This window comes from Carcharodon carcharias, chromosome 2, assembly GCF_017639515.1.
Source record: "Carcharodon carcharias isolate sCarCar2 chromosome 2, sCarCar2.pri, whole genome shotgun sequence".
In the NCBI taxonomy this organism is placed as follows: Eukaryota; Metazoa; Chordata; class Chondrichthyes; order Lamniformes; family Lamnidae; genus Carcharodon; species Carcharodon carcharias.
This window is the reverse complement of record NC_054468.1, coordinates 226150873-226173273: the sequence shown is the minus strand read 5'-3', so window position 1 is coordinate 226173273 and position 22401 is coordinate 226150873. Positions and strand designations below refer to the sequence as shown.

General features: G+C 48.0%; 1 protein-coding gene across 3 annotated transcripts in view; it reads right to left on the bottom strand.

Moving 5' to 3' along the window:
• The window catches only part of arfgef3 (ARFGEF family member 3), a 265336-nt gene that overhangs the window by 163070 nt on the left and 79865 nt on the right, over positions 1 to 22401 (bottom strand). For all 3 annotated transcript variants that reach the window (XM_041173954.1, XM_041173969.1, XM_041173960.1), the window contains exon 16: positions 9 to 224. In XM_041173954.1, coding sequence (XP_041029888.1) covers positions 9 to 224 — 216 coding nt within the window. The remainder of the gene's footprint in view (positions 1 to 8; positions 225 to 22401) is intronic.

Genomic DNA, 22401 nt, shown 5'->3' with positions numbered 1-22401 from the left:
CTACATACCTAGCGCACAGCTGAGCCGAGCTGCTTTCCGGAGGCCATCCAGGCTCATGCAGATGGCATCTCTCTCCTTCTGGTTCTGCTCCTTAATGCCGTCCGTGCCCAGTATGAACGCCAGCCCCTTGGAGCTGCCAGCCACCCGGCCAGTCAGTGGAGTAGAGAGTGTGTCAATCAGGTTCTTCCAGCAGCCAATCAGAATGAACCGGGCAAAGCACATACCTGATGTAGCAAAAGTACAGGGGCCAAGAAAGGAGAGACCGTTTCAACACCGGTCAGTGAATGTCCCAACAATCTCTTGCGGCTGTGGGCACAAGCACAGCCACACACAATGATTCTCTTTGCCTTAAGAGTTCTGATGAAGGGCCATCATCAACCCGAAACATGAACTCTGCTTCTCTCTCCGTAGACACTGCATGACCTGCTGAGTGTTTCCAGCATTTTCTGTTTTTATCTCAGGTTTCCAGCGTCTGGAGTATTTTGCTTTCGTATCGTCTGTCCCCACATGTGCTGCGCTAGTTACCGAAATCGCTGTGCCAAGTTCCCATTCCAACTCACTCTGTCCCCAGATCTCAAGACATAGAAAACGGGGAAAAATTTACAGCACCAGGAGGAGATCATTCGGTCCATCAGGTCCATGCTGGCTCAAGAAGAGCTATCCAGCCTTAAAGGAGTTGAAGTCCAAGATCAGCCATGATCATACTGAATGGTGGAGCAGGCTCAATGGGCCTCATGATCTACTCCTGCTCCTATTTCTCATTTTCTAATGTTCCAGTCCCACCTTCCAGCTCTTGGTCCATAATCCTCGTAGGCTACAGCACTTCAAATACATTTCCAAGTGTTTTTTTAAATGCAATGATGGGTTTCACCCTCGACCAGCCTTTCAGGAGGTGAAACCTTTCTTCTCTATCTTTCCTCAGTTTTTGCCTCCCCCCTACGATTTAAGGCTTTTAAAAGCCATGTAAGGTGTCTTTTAATTAATTCTTGAGATTTGTTTCACTTCTCTTACCCTTTCTAGCCTCTGTGCTGTCCTGAACAATGAGTCCCTCACCTTAATCTGTGTCTATATAACAGGACAATAATCCTCACATGCATTCAAGCCATAATTTGTCTGACATACCTGCTGGGTGGTATAACTGGGAGGCACCATTCCAGTATTCTACTATGGAACAAGAATGCTCTTTCCTTGTTGACCAGCTCCTCTCTGACCTGCAGCATAACTTAAGCTAAAGTCAGTGCCATCTGTAACCCCCAACCACTAAGGGGGGATTATTTGTAGCACTGAAATTTGGTTTAGTATATTTCGAGGACCATCAATGCCAAATTCACAATGTTTGATGTGCCCAGAGGAAGACCAGAGGTGGCGCTTCTGCAGAAGCTTCCCCAAGAACCAATGGTGACAACATGAACTGCCCGTTCTGTGGAAGCCCGTGTCAATCCCACATCAGACTCTTCAGCCATGAGACGACCCACCGAAAACACCAAAATCACTCACAGCTCGGACACAGATGAACAACCAGCTGCCTTGGGCTAGGGCTAGAGGGGATTAGAGGCCTTAAGTACTCAAAAGGTGGAATTTTATGACCCCGTTACAGCGGGAGTGAGGCCTCAAAGTGTGTTGAGCTATTCAGAAGTCCTTTGACTTCGGTGGGACCGTACAACCCCACCGGTATAAAATTCTGCCCAAAGAAATAGTCCATTGACCATTCATGAGGTGTTAAATACTTATGTTTCCTCTTGTGGGGGAGACTAGAATTAAGGGACACAGTTGAAGTGTAAGAGGTCTCCCTTTTAAGATGGGAGTTGAAGAGAAATCTTTTCTCTTAGAGGGTCATTAGTCCGTGGAATTTTCTTCCCCAGCAAGCAATGGAGGCCTGGTCACTGAATTTGTTCAAGGCTGAATTAGATGTTTGATAGATAAGGGGCTCAAGGGTTATGGGCAGCAGACAGGAGGGTGGAGTTGAGACCACAACCAGATCAGCCAGGATCTTATCGAATGATGGAGCAGGCTCGAGGGGCTGAACGGCCTCTTCCTGCTCCAAAGCCCAACGTTCCTCTGTTCCTATGCTTGTTCTTGCATTCAGTGAACCATAATGAGGCACAACTGGTGGATAAGCACAGTCCTTTCTGCCCATATACACAGAGTACTTCAGACACTATAACCAGCAACTTTCAAATTGATGACTGGGATTTTCCAGTCTTGTCATGAAAGGACCCGTCACAGGGATCCAGCAGGTCAGCCAAAAGCCCATTGGGACCAGAAGATCCCAGCGGTGGGTGGGGCTGGAAAATTCCACCTGATGTCAATGCGAATGGTTACCATTTGTGAAATATAAGTGACTGCCCCTTTAAGCTTGGACGTTGGGACTGTACTGCGTTGTTTCAGTATATTTTTCCCAAGCAATGGTGAAAAACTAACGAAACTTCAATTGCATTTAATTGAAAAAAAAAAGTATCAGTCAACAAAATAAACTTCCCGTCTTCCATCTAATTTTGCTCACTCTTTCTTTAGGCCATTATTAAAAAGTTTAATTCAATGCAATCGATCTCATAGCGCTCGTGGCACCAACATATTCCATGCTGTCCGATGACTGTCCTGTTTTTACATCCCACCCGATTTAAACTCCTACCCAATTTACACCCCTCCTGATAAACACCCACCCAATTTACACCCCTCCTGATAAACACCCACCCAATTTACACCCCTCCTGATAAACACCCACCCGATTTACACCCCTCCTGATAAACACCCACCCAATTTACACCCCTCACGATAAAGACCAACCCAAGTTACACCCCTCCTGATAAACACCCCCCCAATTTATACACCTCCTGATAAACTCCCCCCCCAATTTACACCCCTCCTGATAAACACCCCCCCAATTTATACACCTCCTGATAAACACCCCCCCAATTTACACCCCTCCTGATAAACACCCCCCCAATTTATACCCCTCCTGATAAACTCCCCCCCAATTTACACCCCTCCTGATAAACACCAACCCAATTTATACCCCTCACGATAAACACCCACCCAATTTACACCCCTCCTGATAAACACCCACCCAATTTACACCCCTCACGATAAACACCCACCCAATTTACACCCCTCCTGATAAACACCCACCCAATTTACACCCCTCCTGATAAACACCCACCCAATTTACAACCCTCCTGATAAACACCCACCCAATTTACACCCCTCCTGATAAACACCCACCCAATTTACACCCCTCACGATAAACACCCACCCAATTTACACCCCTCACGATAAACACCCCCCTGATTTATACCCCTCCTGATAAACACCCCCCTGATTTACACCCCTCCTGATAAACACCCACCAAATTTACACCCCTCCTGATAAACACCACCCAGATTTACACCCGTCCTGATAAACACCCACCCGATTTACACCCCTCCTGATAAACACACCCCTGATTTACACCCCTCCTGATAAACACCCACCCAATTTACACCCCTCCTGATAAACACCCACCCAATTTACATCCCACCTGATAAACACCCCCCTGATTTACACCCCTCCTGATAAACACTCCCCTGATTTACACCCCTCCTGATAAACACCCACCCAATTTACATCCCTCCTGATAAACATCCACCCAATTTACACCCCTCCTGATAAACACCCCCCTGATTTACACCCCTCCTGATAAACACTCCCCTGATTTACACGCCTCCTGATAAACACCCACCCAATTTACACCCCTCCTGATAAATACCCCCCTGATTTACACCCCTCCTGATAAACACCCACCCAATTTACACCCCTCCTGATAAACACCCCCCTGATTTACACCCCTCCTGATAAACACCCACCCAATTTACACCCCTCCTGATAAACACCCCCCTGATTTACACCCCTCCTGATAAACACCCACCCAATTTACACCCCTCCTGATAAACACCCCCCTGATTTACACCCCTCCTGATAAACACCCACCCAATTTACACCCCTCCTGATAAACACACCCCTGATTTACACCCCTCCTGATAAACACCCACCCAATTTACACCCCTCCTGATAAACACCCCCCTGATTTACACCCCTTCTGATAAACAACCACCCAATTTACACCCCTCCTGATAAACACCCACCCTATTTACACCCCTCCTGATAAACACCCGCCCAATTTACACCCCTCCTGATAAACACCCGCCCAATTTACACCCCTCCTGATAAACACCCACCAATTTACACCCCTCCTGATAAACACCCACCCAATTTACACCCCTCCTGATAAACACCCACCCAATTTATACCCCTCCTGATAAACAACCACCCAATTTACACCCCTCCTGATAAACACCCACCCAATTTACACCCCTCCTGATAAACACCTACCCAATTTACACCCCACCTGATAAACACCCACCCAATTTACACCCCTCCTGATAAACACCCACCCAATTTACATCCCTCCTGATAAACACCCACCCAATTTACACCCCTCCTGATAAACACCCACCCAATTTACACCCCTCCTGATAAACACCCCCTGATTTACACCCCTCCTGATAAACACCCGCCCAATTTACACCCCTCCTGATAAACACCCACCCAATTTACACCCCTCCTGATAAACACCCACCCAATTTACACCCCTCACGATAAACACCCACCCAATTTACACCCCTCCTGATAAACACCCACCCAATTTACAACCCTCACCATAAACACCCACCCAATTTACATCCCACCTGATAAACACCCACCCAATTTACACCCCTCCGGATAAACACCCACCCAATTTACACCCCTCCTGATAAACACCCACCCAATTTACACCCCTCCTGATAAACACCCCCCCAATTTACACCCCTCCTGATAAACACCAACCCAATTTACACCCCTCCTGATAAACACCCACCCAATTTACACCCCTCCTGATAAACACCCCCGATTTACACCCCTCCTGATAAACACCCACCCAATTTACACCCCTCACGATAAACACCCACCCAATTTACACCCCTCCTGATAAACACCCACCCAATTTACACCCCTCCTGATAAACACCCACCCAATTTACAACCCTCCTGATAAACACCCACCCAATTTACACCCCTCCTGATAAACACCCACCCAATTTACACCCCTCACGATAAACACCCACCCAATTTACACCCCTCACGATAAACACCCCCCTGATTTATACCCCTCCTGATAAACACCCCCCTGATTTACACCCCTCCTGATAAACACCCACCAAATTTACACCCCTCCTGATAAACACCACCCAGATTTACACCCGTCCTGATAAACACCCACCCGATTTACACCCCTCCTGATAAACACACCCCTGATTTACACCCCTCCTGATAAACACCCACCCAATTTACACCCCTCCTGATAAACACCCACCCAATTTACATCCCACCTGATAAACACCCCCCTGATTTACACCCCTCCTGATAAACACTCCCCTGATTTACACCCCTCCTGATAAACACCCACCCAATTTACATCCCTCCTGATAAACATCCACCCAATTTACACCCCTCCTGATAAACACCCCCCTGATTTACACCCCTCCTGATAAACACTCCCCTGATTTACACGCCTCCTGATAAACACCCACCCAATTTACACCCCTCCTGATAAATACCCCCCTGATTTACACCCCTCCTGATAAACACCCACCCAATTTACACCCCTCCTGATAAACACCCCCCTGATTTACACCCCTCCTGATAAACACCCACCCAATTTACACCCCTCCTGATAAACACCCCCCTGATTTACACCCCTCCTGATAAACACCCACCCAATTTACACCCCTCCTGATAAACACCCCCCTGATTTACACCCCTCCTGATAAACACCCACCCAATTTACACCCCTCCTGATAAACACACCCCTGATTTACACCCCTCCTGATAAACACCCACCCAATTTACACCCCTCCTGATAAACACCCCCCTGATTTACACCCCTTCTGATAAACAACCACCCAATTTACACCCCTCCTGATAAACACCCACCCTATTTACACCCCTCCTGATAAACACCCGCCCAATTTACACCCCTCCTGATAAACACCCGCCCAATTTACACCCCTCCTGATAAACACCCACCAATTTACACCCCTCCTGATAAACACCCACCCAATTTACACCCCTCCTGATAAACACCCACCCAATTTATACCCCTCCTGATAAACAACCACCCAATTTACACCCCTCCTGATAAACACCCACCCAATTTACACCCCTCCTGATAAACACCCACCCAATTTACACCCCACCTGATAAACACCCACCCAATTTACACCCCTCCTGATAAACACCCACCCAATTTACATCCCTCCTGATAAACACCCACCCAATTTACACCCCTCCTGATAAACACCCACCCAATTTACACCCCTCCTGATAAACACCCCCTGATTTACACCCCTCCTGATAAACACCCGCCCAATTTACACCCCTCCTGATAAACACCCACCCAATTTACACCCCTCCTGATAAACACCCACCCAATTTACACCCCTCACGATAAACACCCACCCAATTTACACCCCTCCTGATAAACACCCACCCAATTTACAACCCTCACCATAAACACCCACCCAATTTACATCCCACCTGATAAACACCCACCCAATTTACACCCCTCCGGATAAACACCCACCCAATTTACACCCCTCCTGATAAACACCCACCCAATTTACACCCCTCCTGATAAACACCCCCCCAATTTACACCCCTCCTGATAAACACCAACCCAATTTACACCCCTCCTGATAAACACCCACCCAATTTACACCCCTCCTGATAAACACCCCCGATTTACACCCCTCCTGATAAACACCCACCCAATTTACACCCCTCACGATAAACACCCACCCAATTTACACCCCTCCTGATAAACACCCACCCAATTTATATACCTCCTGATAAACACCCCCCCAATTTATACCCCTCCTGATAAACTCCCCCCAATTTACACCCCTCCTGATAAACACCCACCCAATTTACACCCCTCCTGATAAACACCCACCCAATTTACACCCCTCCTGATAAACACCCACCCAATTTACACCCCTCCTGATAAACACCCCCCCAATTTATACCCCTCCTGATAAACTCCCCCCCAATTTACCCCCTCCTGATAAACACCAACCCAATTTATACCCCTCACGATAAACACCCACCCAATTTACACCCCTCCTGATAAACACCCACCCAATTTACACCCCTCACGATAAACACCCACCCAATTTACACCCCTCCTGATAAACACCCACCCAATTTATACACCTCCTGATAAACACACCGCCAATTTACACCACTCCTGATAAACACCCCTCCAATTTATACCCCTCCTGATAAACTCCCCCCCAATTTACACACCTCCTGATAAACACCAACCCAATTTATACCCCTCACGATAAACACCCACCCAATTTACACCCCTCCTGATAAACACCCACCCAAATTACACCCCTCACGATAAACACCCACCCAATTTACACCCCTCCTGATAAACACTCACCCAATTTACACCCCTCCTGATAAACACCCACCCAATTTACACCCCTCCTGATAAACATCCACCCAATTTACACCCCTCCTGATAAACACCCACTCAATTTACACCCCTCCTGATAAACACCCACCCAATTTACACCCCTCACGATAAACACCCACCCAATTTACACCCCTCCTGATAAACACCCCCCCGATTTATACCCCTCCTGATGAACTCCCCCCCAATTTACACCCCTCCTGATAAACACCCACCCAATTTACACCCCTCCTGATAAACACCCACCCAATTTACACCCGTCCTGATAAACACCCACCCGATTTACACCCCTCCTGATAAACACACCCCTGATTTACACCCCTCCTGATAAACACCCACCCAATTTACACCCCTCCTGATAAACACCCACCCAATTTACATCCCACCTGATAAACACCCCCCTGATTTACACCCCTCCTGATAAACACTCCCCTGATTTACACCCCTCCTGATAAACACCCACCCAATTTACACCCCTCACGATAAACACCCCCCTGATTTATACCCCTCCTGATAAACACCCCCCTGATTTACACCCCTCCTGATAAACACCCACCCAATTTACACCCCTCCTGATAAACACCACCCAGATTTACACCCGTCCTGATAAACACCCACCCGATTTACACCCCTCCTGATAAACACACCCCTGATTTACACCCCTCCTGATAAACACCCACCCAATTTACACCCCTCCTGATAAACACCCACCCAATTTACATCCCACCTGATAAACACCCCCCTGATTTACACCCCTCCTGATAAACACTCCCCTGATTTACACCCCTCCTGATAAACACCCACCCAATTTACATCCCTCCTGATAAACATCCACCCAATTTACACCCCTCCTGATAAACACCCCCCTGATTTACACCCCTCCTGATAAACACTCCCCTTATTTACACGCCTCCTGATAAACACCCACCCAATTTACACCCCTCCTGATAAATACCCCCCTGATTTACACCCCTCCTGATAAACACCCACCCAATTTACACCCCTCCTGATAAACACCCCCCTGATTTACACCCCTCCTGATAAACACCCACCCAATTTACACCCCTCCTGATAAACACCCCCCTGATTTACACCCCTCCTGATAAACACCCACCCAATTTACACCCCTCCTGATAAACACCCCCCTGATTTACACCCCTCCTGATAAACACCCACCCAATTTACACCCCTCCTGATAAACACACCCCTGATTTACACCCCACCTGATAAACACCCACCCAATTTACACCCCTCCTGATAAACACCCCCCTGATTTACACCCCTTCTGATAAACAACCACCCAATTTACACCCCTCCTGATAAACACCCACCCTATTTACACCCCTCCTGATAAACACCCGCCCAATTTACACCCCTCCTGATAAACACCCGCCCAATTTACACCCCTCCTGATAAACACCCACCAATTTACACCCCTCCTGATAAACAGCCACCCAATTTACACCCCTCCTGATAAACACCCACCCAATTTACACCCCTCCTGATAAACACCCACCCAATTTACACCCCTCCTGATAAACACCCACCCAATTTACACCCCTCCTGATAAACACCCACCCAATTTACATCCCACCTGATGAACACCCACCCAATTTACACCCCTCCTGATAAACACCCACCCAATTTACATCCCTCCTGATAAACACCCACCCAATTTACACCCCTCCTGATAAACACCCACCCAATTTACACCCCTCCTGATAAACACCCACCCAATTTACACCCCTCCTGATAAACACCCCCCTGATTTACACCCCTCCTGATAAACACCGGCCCAATTTACACCCCTCCTGATAAACACCCACCCAATTTACACCCCTCACGATAAACACCCACCCAATTTACACCCCTCACGATAAACACCCACCCAATTTACACCCCTCCTGATAAACACCCACCCAATTTACAACCCTCACCATAAACACCCACCCAATTTACATCCCACCTGATAAACACCCACCCAATTTACACCCCTCCGGATAAACACCCACCCAATTTACACCCCTCCTGATAAACACCCACCCAATTTACACCCCTCCTGATAAACACCCCCCCAATTTACACCCCTCCTGATAAACACCAACCCAATTTACACCCCTCCTGATAAACACCCACCCAATTTACACCCCTCCTGATAAACACCCCCGATTTACACCCCTCCTGATAAACACCCACCCAATTTACACCCCTCACGATAAACACCCACCCAATTTACACCCCTCCTGATAAACACCCACCCAATTTATATACCTCCTGATAAACACCCCCCAAATTTATACCCCTCCTGATAAACTCCCCCCAATTTACACCCCTCCTGATAAACACCCACCCAATTTACACCCCTCCTGATAAACACCCACCCAATTTACACCCCTCCTGATAAACACCCACCCAATTTACACCCCTCCTGATAAACACCCCCCCAATTTATACCCCTCCTGATAAACTCCCCCCCAATTTACACCCCTCCTGATAAACACCAACCCAATTTATACCCCTCACGATAAACACCCACCCAATTTACACCCCTCCTGATAAACACCCACCCAATTTACATCCCTCCTGATAAACATCCACCCAATTTACACCCCTCCTGATAAACACCCCCCTGATTTACACCCCTCCTGATAAACACTCCCCTGATTTACACGCCTCCTGATAAACACCCACCCAATTTACACCCCTCCTGATAAATACCCCCCTGATTTACACCCCTCCTGATAAACACCCACCCAATTTACACCCCTCCTGATAAACACCCCCCTGATTTACACCCCTCCTGATAAACACCCACCCAATTTACACCCCTCCTGATAAACACCCCCCTGATTTACACCCCTCCTGATAAACACCCACCCAATTTACACCCCTCCTGATAAACACCCCCCTGATTTACACCCCTCCTGATAAACACCCACCCAATTTACACCCCTCCTGATAAACACACCCCTGATTTACACCCCACCTGATAAACACCCACCCAATTTACACCCCTCCTGATAAACACCCCCCTGATTTACACCCCTTCTGATAAACAACCACCCAATTTACACCCCTCCTGATAAACACCCACCCTATTTACACCCCTCCTGATAAACACCCGCCCAATTTACACCCCTCCTGATAAACACCCGCCCAATTTACACCCCTCCTGATAAACACCCACCCAATTTACACCCCTCCTGATAAACACCCACCCAATTTATACCCCTCCTGATAAACACCCACCCAATTTACACCCCTCCTGATAAACACCCACCCAATTTACACCCCTCCTGATAAACACCCACCCAATTTACATCCCACCTGATAAACACCCACCCAATTTACACCCCTCCTGATAAACACCCACCCAATTTACATCCCTCCTGATAAACACCCACCCAATTTACACCCCTCCTGATAAACACCCACCCAATTTACACCCCTCCTGATAAACACCCACCCAATTTACACCCCTCCTGATAAACACCCCCCTGATTTACACCCCTCCTGATAAACACCCGCCCAATTTACACCCCTCCTGATAAACACCCACCCAATTTACACCCCTCACGATAAACACCCACCCAATTTACACCCCTCACGATAAACACCCACCCAATTTACACCCCTCCTGATAAACACCCACCCAATTTACAACCCTCACCATAAACACCCACCCAACTTACATCCCACCTGATAAACACCCACCCAATTTACACCCCTCCGGATAAACACCCACCCAATTTACACCCCTCCTGATAAACACCCACCCAATTTACACCCCTCCTGATAAACACCCCCCCAATTTACACCCCTCCTGATAAACACCAACCCAATTTACACCCCTCCTGATAAACACCCACCCAATTTACACCCCTCCTGATAAACACCCCCGATTTACACCCCTCCTGATAAACACCCACCCAATTTACACCCCTCACGATAAACACCCACCCAATTTACACCCCTCCTGATAAACACCCACCCAATTTATATACCTCCTGATAAACACCCCCCCAATTTATACCCCTCCTGATAAACTCCCCCCAATTTACACCCCTCCTGATAAACACCCACCCAATTTACACCCCTCCTGATAAACACCCACCCAATTTACACCCCTCCTGATAAACACCCACCCAATTTACACCCCTCCTGATAAACACCCCCCCAATTTATACCCCTCCTGATAAACTCCCCCCCAATTTACACCCCTCCTGATAAACACCAACCCAATTTATACCCCTCACGATAAACACCCACCCAATTTACACCCCTCCTGATAAACACCCACCCAATTTACATCCCTCCTGATAAACATCCACCCAATTTACACCCCTCCTGATAAACACCCCCCTGATTTACACCCCTCCTGATAAACACTCCCCTGATTTACACGCCTCCTGATAAACACCCACCCAATTTACACCCCTCCTGATAAATACCCCCCTGATTTACACCCCTCCTGATAAACACCCACCCAATTTACACCCCTCCTGATAAACACCCCCCTGATTTACACCCCTCCTGATAAACACCCACCCAATTTACACCCCTCCTGATAAACACCCCCCTGATTTACACCCCTCCTGATAAACACCCACCCAATTTACACCCCTCCTGATAAACACCCCCCTGATTTACACCCCTCCTGATAAACACCCACCCAATTTACACCCCTCCTGATAAACACACCCCTGATTTACACCCCACCTGATAAACACCCACCCAATTTACACCCCTCCTGATAAACACCCCCCTGATTTACACCCCTTCTGATAAACAACCACCCAATTTACACCCCTCCTGATAAACACCCACCCTATTTACACCCCTCCTGATAAACACCCGCCCAATTTACACCCCTCCTGATAAACACCCGCCCAATTTACACCCCTCCTGATAAACACCCACCCAATTTACACCCCTCCTGATAAACACCCACCCAATTTATACCCCTCCTGATAAACACCCACCCAATTTACACCCCTCCTGATAAACACCCACCCAATTTACACCCCTCCTGATAAACACCCACCCAATTTACATCCCACCTGATAAACACCCACCCAATTTACACCCCTCCTGATAAACACCCACCCAATTTACATCCCTCCTGATAAACACCCACCCAATTTACACCCCTCCTGATAAACACCCACCCAATTTACACCCCTCCTGATAAACACCCACCCAATTTACACCCCTCCTGATAAACACCCCCCTGATTTACACCCCTCCTGATAAACACCCGCCCAATTTACACCCCTCCTGATAAACACCCACCCAATTTACACCCCTCACGATAAACACCCACCCAATTTACACCCCTCACGATAAACACCCACCCAATTTACACCCCTCCTGATAAACACCCACCCAATTTACAACCCTCACCATAAACACCCACCCAATTTACATCCCACCTGATAAACACCCACCCAATTTACACCCCTCCGGATAAACACCCACCCAATTTACACCCCTCCTGATAAACACCCACCCAACTTACACCCCTCCTGATAAACACCCCCCCAATTTACACCCCTCCTGATAAACACCAACCCAATTTACACCCCTCCTGATAAACACCCACCCAATTTACACCCCTCCTGATAAACACCCCCGATTTACACCCCTCCTGATAAACACCCACCCAATTTACACCCCTCACGATAAACACCCACCCAATTTACACCCCTCCTGATAAACACCCACCCAATTTATATACCTCCTGATAAACACCCCCCCAATTTATACCCCTCCTGATAAACTCCCCCCAATTTACACCCCTCCTGATAAACACCCACCCAATTTACACCCCTCCTGATAAACACCCACCCAATTTACACCCCTCCTGATAAACACCCACCCAATTTACACCCCTCCTGATAAACACCCCCCCAATTTATACCCCTCCTGATAAACTCCCCCCCAATTTACCCCCCTCCTGATAAACACCAACCCAATTTATACCCCTCACGATAAACACCCACCCAATTTACACCCCTCCTGATAAACACCCACCCAATTTACACCCCTCACGATAAACACCCACCCAATTTACACCCCTCCTGATAAACACCCACCCAATTTATACACCTCCTGATAAACACACCGCCAATTTACACCACTCCTGATAAACACCCCTCCAATTTATACCCCTCCTGATAAACTCCCCCCCAATTTACACACCTCCTGATAAACACCAACCCAATTTATACCCCTCACGATAAACACCCACCCAATTTACACCCCTCCTGATAAACACCCACCCAAATTACACCCCTCACGATAAACACCCACCCAATTTACACCCCTCCTGATAAACACTCACCCAATTTACACCCCTCCTGATAAACACCCACCCAATGTACACCCCTCCTGATAAACATCCACCCAATTTACACCCCTCCTGATAAACACCCACTCAATTTACACCCCTCCTGATAAACACCCACCCAATTTACACCCCTCACGATAAACACCCACCCAATTTACACCACTCCTGATAAACACCCCCCCGATTTATACCCCTCCTGATAAACTCCCCCCCAATTTACACCCCTCCTGATAAACACCCACCCAATTTACACCCCTCCTGATAAACACCCACCCAATTTACACCCGTCCTGATAAACACCCACCCGATTTACACCCCTCCTGATAAACACACCCCTGATTTACACCCCTCCTGATAAACACCCACCCAATTTACACCCCTCCTGATAAACACCCACCCAATTTACATCCCACCTGATAAACACCCCCCTGATTTACACCCCTCCTGATAAACACTCCCCTGATTTACACCCCTCCTGATAAACACCCACCCAATTTACACCCCTCACGATAAACACCCCCCTGATTTATACCCCTCCTGATAAACACCCCCCTGATTTACACCCCTCCTGATAAACACCCACCCAATTTACACCCCTCCTGATAAACACCACCCAGATTTACACCCGTCCTGATAAACACCCACCCGATTTACACCCCTCCTGATAAACACACCCCTGATTTACACCCCTCCTGATAAACACCCACCCAATTTACACCCCTCCTGATAAACACCCACCCAATTTACATCCCACCTGATAAACACCCCCCTGATTTACACCCCTCCTGATAAACACTCCCCTGATTTACACCCCTCCTGATAAACACCCACCCAATTTACATCCCTCCTGATAAACATCCACCCAATTTACACCCCTCCTGATAAACACCCCCCTGATTTACACCCCTCCTGATAAACACTCCCCTTATTTACACGCCTCCTGATAAACACCCACCCAATTTACACCCCTCCTGATAAATACCCCCCTGATTTACACCCCTCCTGATAAACACCCACCCAATTTACACCCCTCCTGATAAACACCCCCCTGATTTACACCCCTCCTGATAAACACCCACCCAATTTACACCCCTCCTGATAAACACCCCCCTGATTTACACCCCTCCTGATAAACACCCACCCAATTTACACCCCTCCTGATAAACACCCCCCTGATTTACACCCCTCCTGATAAACACCCACCCAATTTACACCCCTCCTGATAAACACACCCCTGATTTACACCCCACCTGATAAACACCCACCCAATTTACACCCCTCCTGATAAACACCCCCCTGATTTACACCCCTTCTGATAAACAACCACCCAATTTACACCCCTCCTGATAAACACCCACCCTATTTACACCCCTCCTGATAAACACCCGCCCAATTTACACCCCTCCTGATAAACACCCGCCCAATTTACACCCCTCCTGATAAACACCCACCAATTTACACCCCTCCTGATAAACAGCCACCCAATTTACACCCCTCCTGATAAACACCCACCCAATTTATACCCCTCCTGATAAACACCCACCCAATTTACACCCCTCCTGATAAACACCCACCCAATTTACACCCCTCCTGATAAACACCCACCCAATTTACATCCCACCTGATGAACACCCACCCAATTTACACCCCTCCTGATAAACACCCACCCAATTTACATCCCTCCTGATAAACACCCACCCAATTTACACCCCTCCTGATAAACACCCACCCAATTTACACCCCTCCTGATAAACACCCACCCAATTTACACCCCTCCTGATAAACACCCCCCTGATTTACACCCCTCCTGATAAACACCCGCCCAATTTACACCCCTCCTGATAAACACCCACCCAATTTACACCCCTCACGATAAACACCCACCCAATTTACACCCCTCACGATAAACACCCACCCAATTTACACCCCTCCTGATAAACACCCACCCAATTTACAACCCTCACCATAAACACCCACCCAATTTACATCCCACCTGATAAACACCCACCCAATTTACACCCCTCCGGATAAACACCCACCCAATTTACACCCCTCCTGATAAACACCCACCCAATTTACACCCCTCCTGATAAACACCCCCCCAATTTACACCCCTCCTGATAAACACCAACCCAATTTACACCCCTCCTGATAAACACCCACCCAATTTACACCCCTCCTGATAAACACCCCCGATTTACACCCCTCCTGATAAACACCCACCCAATTTACACCCCTCACGATAAACACCCACCCAATTTACACCCCTCCTGATAAACACCCACCCAATTTATATACCTCCTGATAAACACCCCCCCAATTTATACCCCTCCTGATAAACTCCCCCCAATTTACACCCCTCCTGATAAACACCCACCCAATTTACACCCCTCCTGATAAACACCCACCCAATTTACACCCCTCCTGATAAACACCCACCCAATTTACACCCCTCCTGATAAACACCCCCCCAATTTATACCCCTCCTGATAAACTCCCCCCCAATTTACACCCCTCCTGATAAACACCAACCCAATTTATACCCCTCACGATAAACACCCACCCAATTTACACCCCTCCTGATAAACACCCACCCAATTTACATCCCTCCTGATAAACATCCACCCAATTTACACCCCTCCTGATAAACACCCCCCTGATTTACACCCCTCCTGATAAACACTCCCCTGATTTACACGCCTCCTGATAAACACCCACCCAATTTACACCCCTCCTGATAAATACCCCCCTGATTTACACCCCTCCTGATAAACACCCACCCAATTTACACCCCTCCTGATAAACACCCCCCTGATTTACACCCCTCCTGATAAACACCCAACCAATTTACACCCCTCCTGATAAACACCCCCCTGATTTACACCCCTCCTGATAAACACCCACCCAATTTACACCCCTCCTGATAAACACCCCCCTGATTTACACCCCTCCTGATAAACACCCACCCAATTTACACCCCTCCTGATAAACACACCCCTGATTTACACCCCACCTGATAAACACCCACCCAATTTACACCCCTCCTGATAAACACCCCCCTGATTTACACCCCTTCTGATAAACAACCACCCAATTTACACCCCTCCTGATAAACACCCACCCTATTTACACCCCTCCTGATAAACACCCGCCCAATTTACACCCCTCCTGATAAACACCCGCCCAATTTACACCCCTCCTGATAAACACCCACCCAATTTACACCCCTCCTGATAAACACCCACCCAATTTATACCCCTCCTGATAAACACCCACCCAATTTACACCCCTCCTGATAAACACCCACCCAATTTACACCCCTCCTGATAAACACCCACCCAATTTACATCCCACCTGATAAACACCCACCCAATTTACACCCCTCCTGATAAACACCCACCCAATTTACATCCCTCCTGATAAACACCCACCCAATTTACACCCCTCCTGATAAACACCCACCCAATTTACACCCCTCCTGATAAACACCCACCCAATTTACACCCCTCCTGATAAACACCCCCCTGATTTACACCCCTCCTGATAAACACCCGCCCAATTTACACCCCTCCTGATAAACACCCACCCAATTTACACCCCTCACGATAAACACCCACCCAATTTACACCCCTCACGATAAACACCCACCCAATTTACACCCCTCCTGATAAACACCCACCCAATTTACAACCCTCACCATAAACACCCACCCAATTTACATCCCACCTGATAAACACCCACCCAATTTACACCCCTCCGGATAAACACCCACCCAATTTACACCCCTCCTGATAAACACCCACCCAATTTACACCCCTCCTGATAAACACCCCCCCAATTTACACCCCTCCTGATAAACACCAACCCAATTTACACCCCTCCTGATAAACACCCACCCAATTTACACCCCTCCTGATAAACACCCCCGATTTACACCCCTCCTGATAAACACCCACCCAATTTACACCCCTCACGATAAACACCCACCCAATTTACACCCCTCCTGATAAACACCCACCCAATTTATATACCTCCTGATAAACACCCCCCCAATTTATACCCCTCCTGATAAACTCCCCCCAATTTACACCCCTCCTGATAAACACCCACCCAATTTACACCCCTCCTGATAAACACCCACCCAATTTACACCCCTCCTGATAAACACCCACCCAATTTACACCCCTCCTGATAAACACCCCCCCAATTTATACCCCTCCTGATAAACTCCCCCCCAATTTACACCCCTCCTGATAAACACCAACCCAATTTATACCCCTCACGATAAACACCCACCCAATTTACACCCCTCCTGATAAACACCCACCCAATTTACATCCCTCCTGATAAACATCCACCCAATTTACACCCCTCCTGATAAACACCCCCCTGATTTACACCCCTCCTGATAAACACTCCCCTGATTTACACGCCTCCTGATAAACACCCACCCAATTTACACCCCTCCTGATAAATACCCCCCTGATTTACACCCCTCCTGATAAACACCCACCCAATTTACACCCCTCCTGATAAACACCCCCCTGATTTACACCCCTCCTGATAAACACCCACCCAATTTACACCCCTCCTGATAAACACCCCCCTGATTTACACCCCTCCTGATAAACACCCACCCAATTTACACCCCTCCTGATAAACACCCCCCTGATTTACACCCCTCCTGATAAACACCCACCCAATTTACACCCCTCCTGATAAACACACCCCAGATTTACACCCCACCTGATAAACACCCACCCAATTTACACCCCTCCTGATAAACACCCCCCTGATTTACACCCCTTCTGATAAACAACCACCCAATTTACACCCCTCCTGATAAACACCCACCCTATTTACACCCCTCCTGATAAACACCCGCCCAATTTACACCCCTCCTGATAAACACCCGCCCAATTTACACCCCTCCTGATAAACACCCACCAATTTACACCCCTCCTGATAAACACCCACCCAATTTACACCCCTCCTGATAAACACCCACCCAATTTATACCCCTCCTGATAAACACCCACCCAATTTACACCCCTCCTGATAAACACCCACCCAATTTACACCCCTCCTGATAAACACCCACCCAATTTACATCCCACCTGATAAACACCCACCCAATTTACACCCCTCCTGATAAACACCCACCCAATTTACATCCCTCCTGATAAACACCCACCCAATTTACACCCCTCCTGATAAACACCCACCCAATTTACACCCCTCCTGATAAACACCCACCCAATTTACACCCCTCCTGATAAACACCCCCCTGATTTACACCCCTCCTGATAAACACCCGCCCAATTTACACCCCTCCTGATAAACACCCACCCAATTTACACCCCTCACGATAAACACCCACCCAATTTACACCCCTCACGATAAACACCCACCCAATTTACACCCCTCCTGATAAACACCCACCCAATTTACAACCCTCACCATAAACACCCACCCAATTTACATCCCACCTGATAAACACCCACCCAATTTACACCCCTCCGGATAAACACCCACCCAATTTACACCCCTCCTGATAAACACCCACCCAACTTACACCCCTCCTGATAAACACCCCCCCAATTTACACCCCTCCTGATAAACACCAACCCAATTTACACCCCTCCTGATAAACACCCACCCAATTTACACCCCTCCTGATAAACACCCCCGATTTACACCCCTCCTGATAAACACCCACCCAATTTACACCCCTCACGATAAACACCCACCCAATTTACACCCCTCCTGATAAACACCCACCCAATTTATATACCTCCTGATAAACACCCCCCCAATTTATACCCCTCCTGATAAACTCCCCCCAATTTACACCCCTCCTGATAAACACCCACCCAATTTACACCCCTCCTGATAAACACCCACCCAATTTACACCCCTCCTGATAAACACCCACCCAATTTACACCCCTCCTGATAAACACCCCCCCAATTTATACCCCTCCTGATAAACTCCCCCCCAATTTACACCCCTCCTGATAAACACCAACCCAATTTATACCCCTCACGATAAACACCCACCCAATTTACACCCCTCCTGATAAACACCCACCCAATTTACACCCCTCACGATAAACACCCACCCAATTTACACCCCTCCTGATAAACACCCACCCAATTTATACACCTCCTGATAAACACACCGCCAATTTACACCACTCCTGATAAACACCCCTCCAATTTATACCCCTCCTGATAAACTCCCCCCCAATTTACACACCTCCTGATAAACACCAACCCAATTTATACCCCTCACGATAAACACCCACCCAATTTACACCCCTCCTGATAAACACCCACCCAAATTACACCCCTCACGATAAACACCCACCCAATTTACACCCCTCCTGATAAACACTCACCCAATTTACACCCCTCCTGATAAACACCCACCCAATTTACACCCCTCCTGATAAACATCCACCCAATTTACACCCCTCCTGATAAACACCCACTCAATTTACACCCCTCCTGATAAACACCCACCCAATTTACACCCCTCACGATAAACACCCACCCAATTTACACCCCTCCTGATAAACACCCCCCCGATTTATACCCCTCCTGATAAACTCACCCCCAATTTACACCCCTCCTGATAAACACCCACCCAATTTACACCCCTCCTGATAAACACCCACCCAATTTACACCCGTCCTGATAAACACCCACCCGATTTACACCCCTCCTGATAAACACACCCCTGATTTACACCCCTCCTGATAAACACCCACCCAATTTACACCCCTCCTGATAAACACCCACCCAATTTACATCCCACCTGATAAACACCCCCCTGATTTACACCCCTCCTGATAAACACTCCCCTGATTTACACCCCTCCTGATAAACACCCACCCAATTTACATCCCTCCTGATAAACACCCACCCAATTTACACCCCTCCTGATAAACACCCCCCTGATTTACACCCCTCCTGATAAACACTCCCCTGATTTACACCCCTCCTGATAAACACCCACCCAATTTACACCCCTCCTGATAAATACCCCCCTGATTTACACCCCTCCTGATAAACACCCACCCAATTTACAACCCGCACCATAAACACCCACCCAATTTACATCCCACCTGATAAACACCCACCCAATTTACACCCCTCCGGATAAACACCCACCCAATTTACACCCCCCCTGATAAACACCCACCCAATTTACACCCCTCCTGATAAACACCCCCCCAATTTACACCCCTCCTGATAAACACCAACCCAATTTACACCCCTCCTGATAAACACCCACCCAATTTACACCCCTCCTGATAAACACCCCCGATTTACACCCCTCCTGATAAACACCCACCCAATTTACACCCCTCACGATAAACACCCACCCAATTTACACCCCTCCTGATAAACACCCACCCAATTTATACACCTCCTGATAAACACCCCCCCAATTTATACCCCTCCTGATAAACTCCCCCCAATTTACACCCCTCCTGATAAACACCCACCCAATTTACACCCCTCCTGATAAACACCCACCCAATTTACACCCCTCCTGATAAACACCCACCCAATTTACACCCCTCCTGATAAACACCCCCCCAATTTATACCCCTCCTGATAAACTCCCCCCCAATTTACACCCCTCCTGATAAACACCAACCCAATTTATACCCCTCACGATAAACACCCACCCAATTTACACCCCTCCTGATAAACACCCACCCAATTTACACCCCTCACGATAAACACCCACCCAATTTACACCCCTCCTGATAAACACCCACCCAATTTATACACCTCCTGATAAACACACCGCCAATTTACACCACTCCTGAAAAACACCCCCCCAATTTATACCCCTCCTGATAAACTCCCCCCCAATTTACACACCTCCTGATAAACACCAACCCAATTTATAGCCCTCACGATAAACACCCACCCAATTTACACCCCTCCTGATAAACACCCACCCAATTTACACCCCTCACGATAAGCACCCACCCAATTTACACCCCTCCTGATAAACACTCACCCAATTTACACCCCTCCTGATAAACACCCACCCAATTTACACCCCTCCTGATAAACATCCACCCAATTTACACCCCTCCTGATAAACACCCACTCAATTTACACCCCTCCTGATAAACACCCACCCAATTTACACCCCTCACGATAAACACCCACCCAATTTACACCCCTCCTGATAAACACCCCCCCGATTTATACCCCTCCTGATAAACTCCCCCCCAATTTACACCCCTCCTGATAAACACCCACCCAATTTACACCCCTCCTGATAAACACCCACCCAATTTACACCCGTCCTGATAAACACCCACCCGATTTACACCCCTCCTGATAAACACACCCCTGATTTACACCCCTCCTGATAAACACCCACCCAATTTACACCCCTCCTGATAAACACCCACCCAATTTACATCCCACCTGATAAACACCCCCCTGATTTACACCCCTCCTGATAAA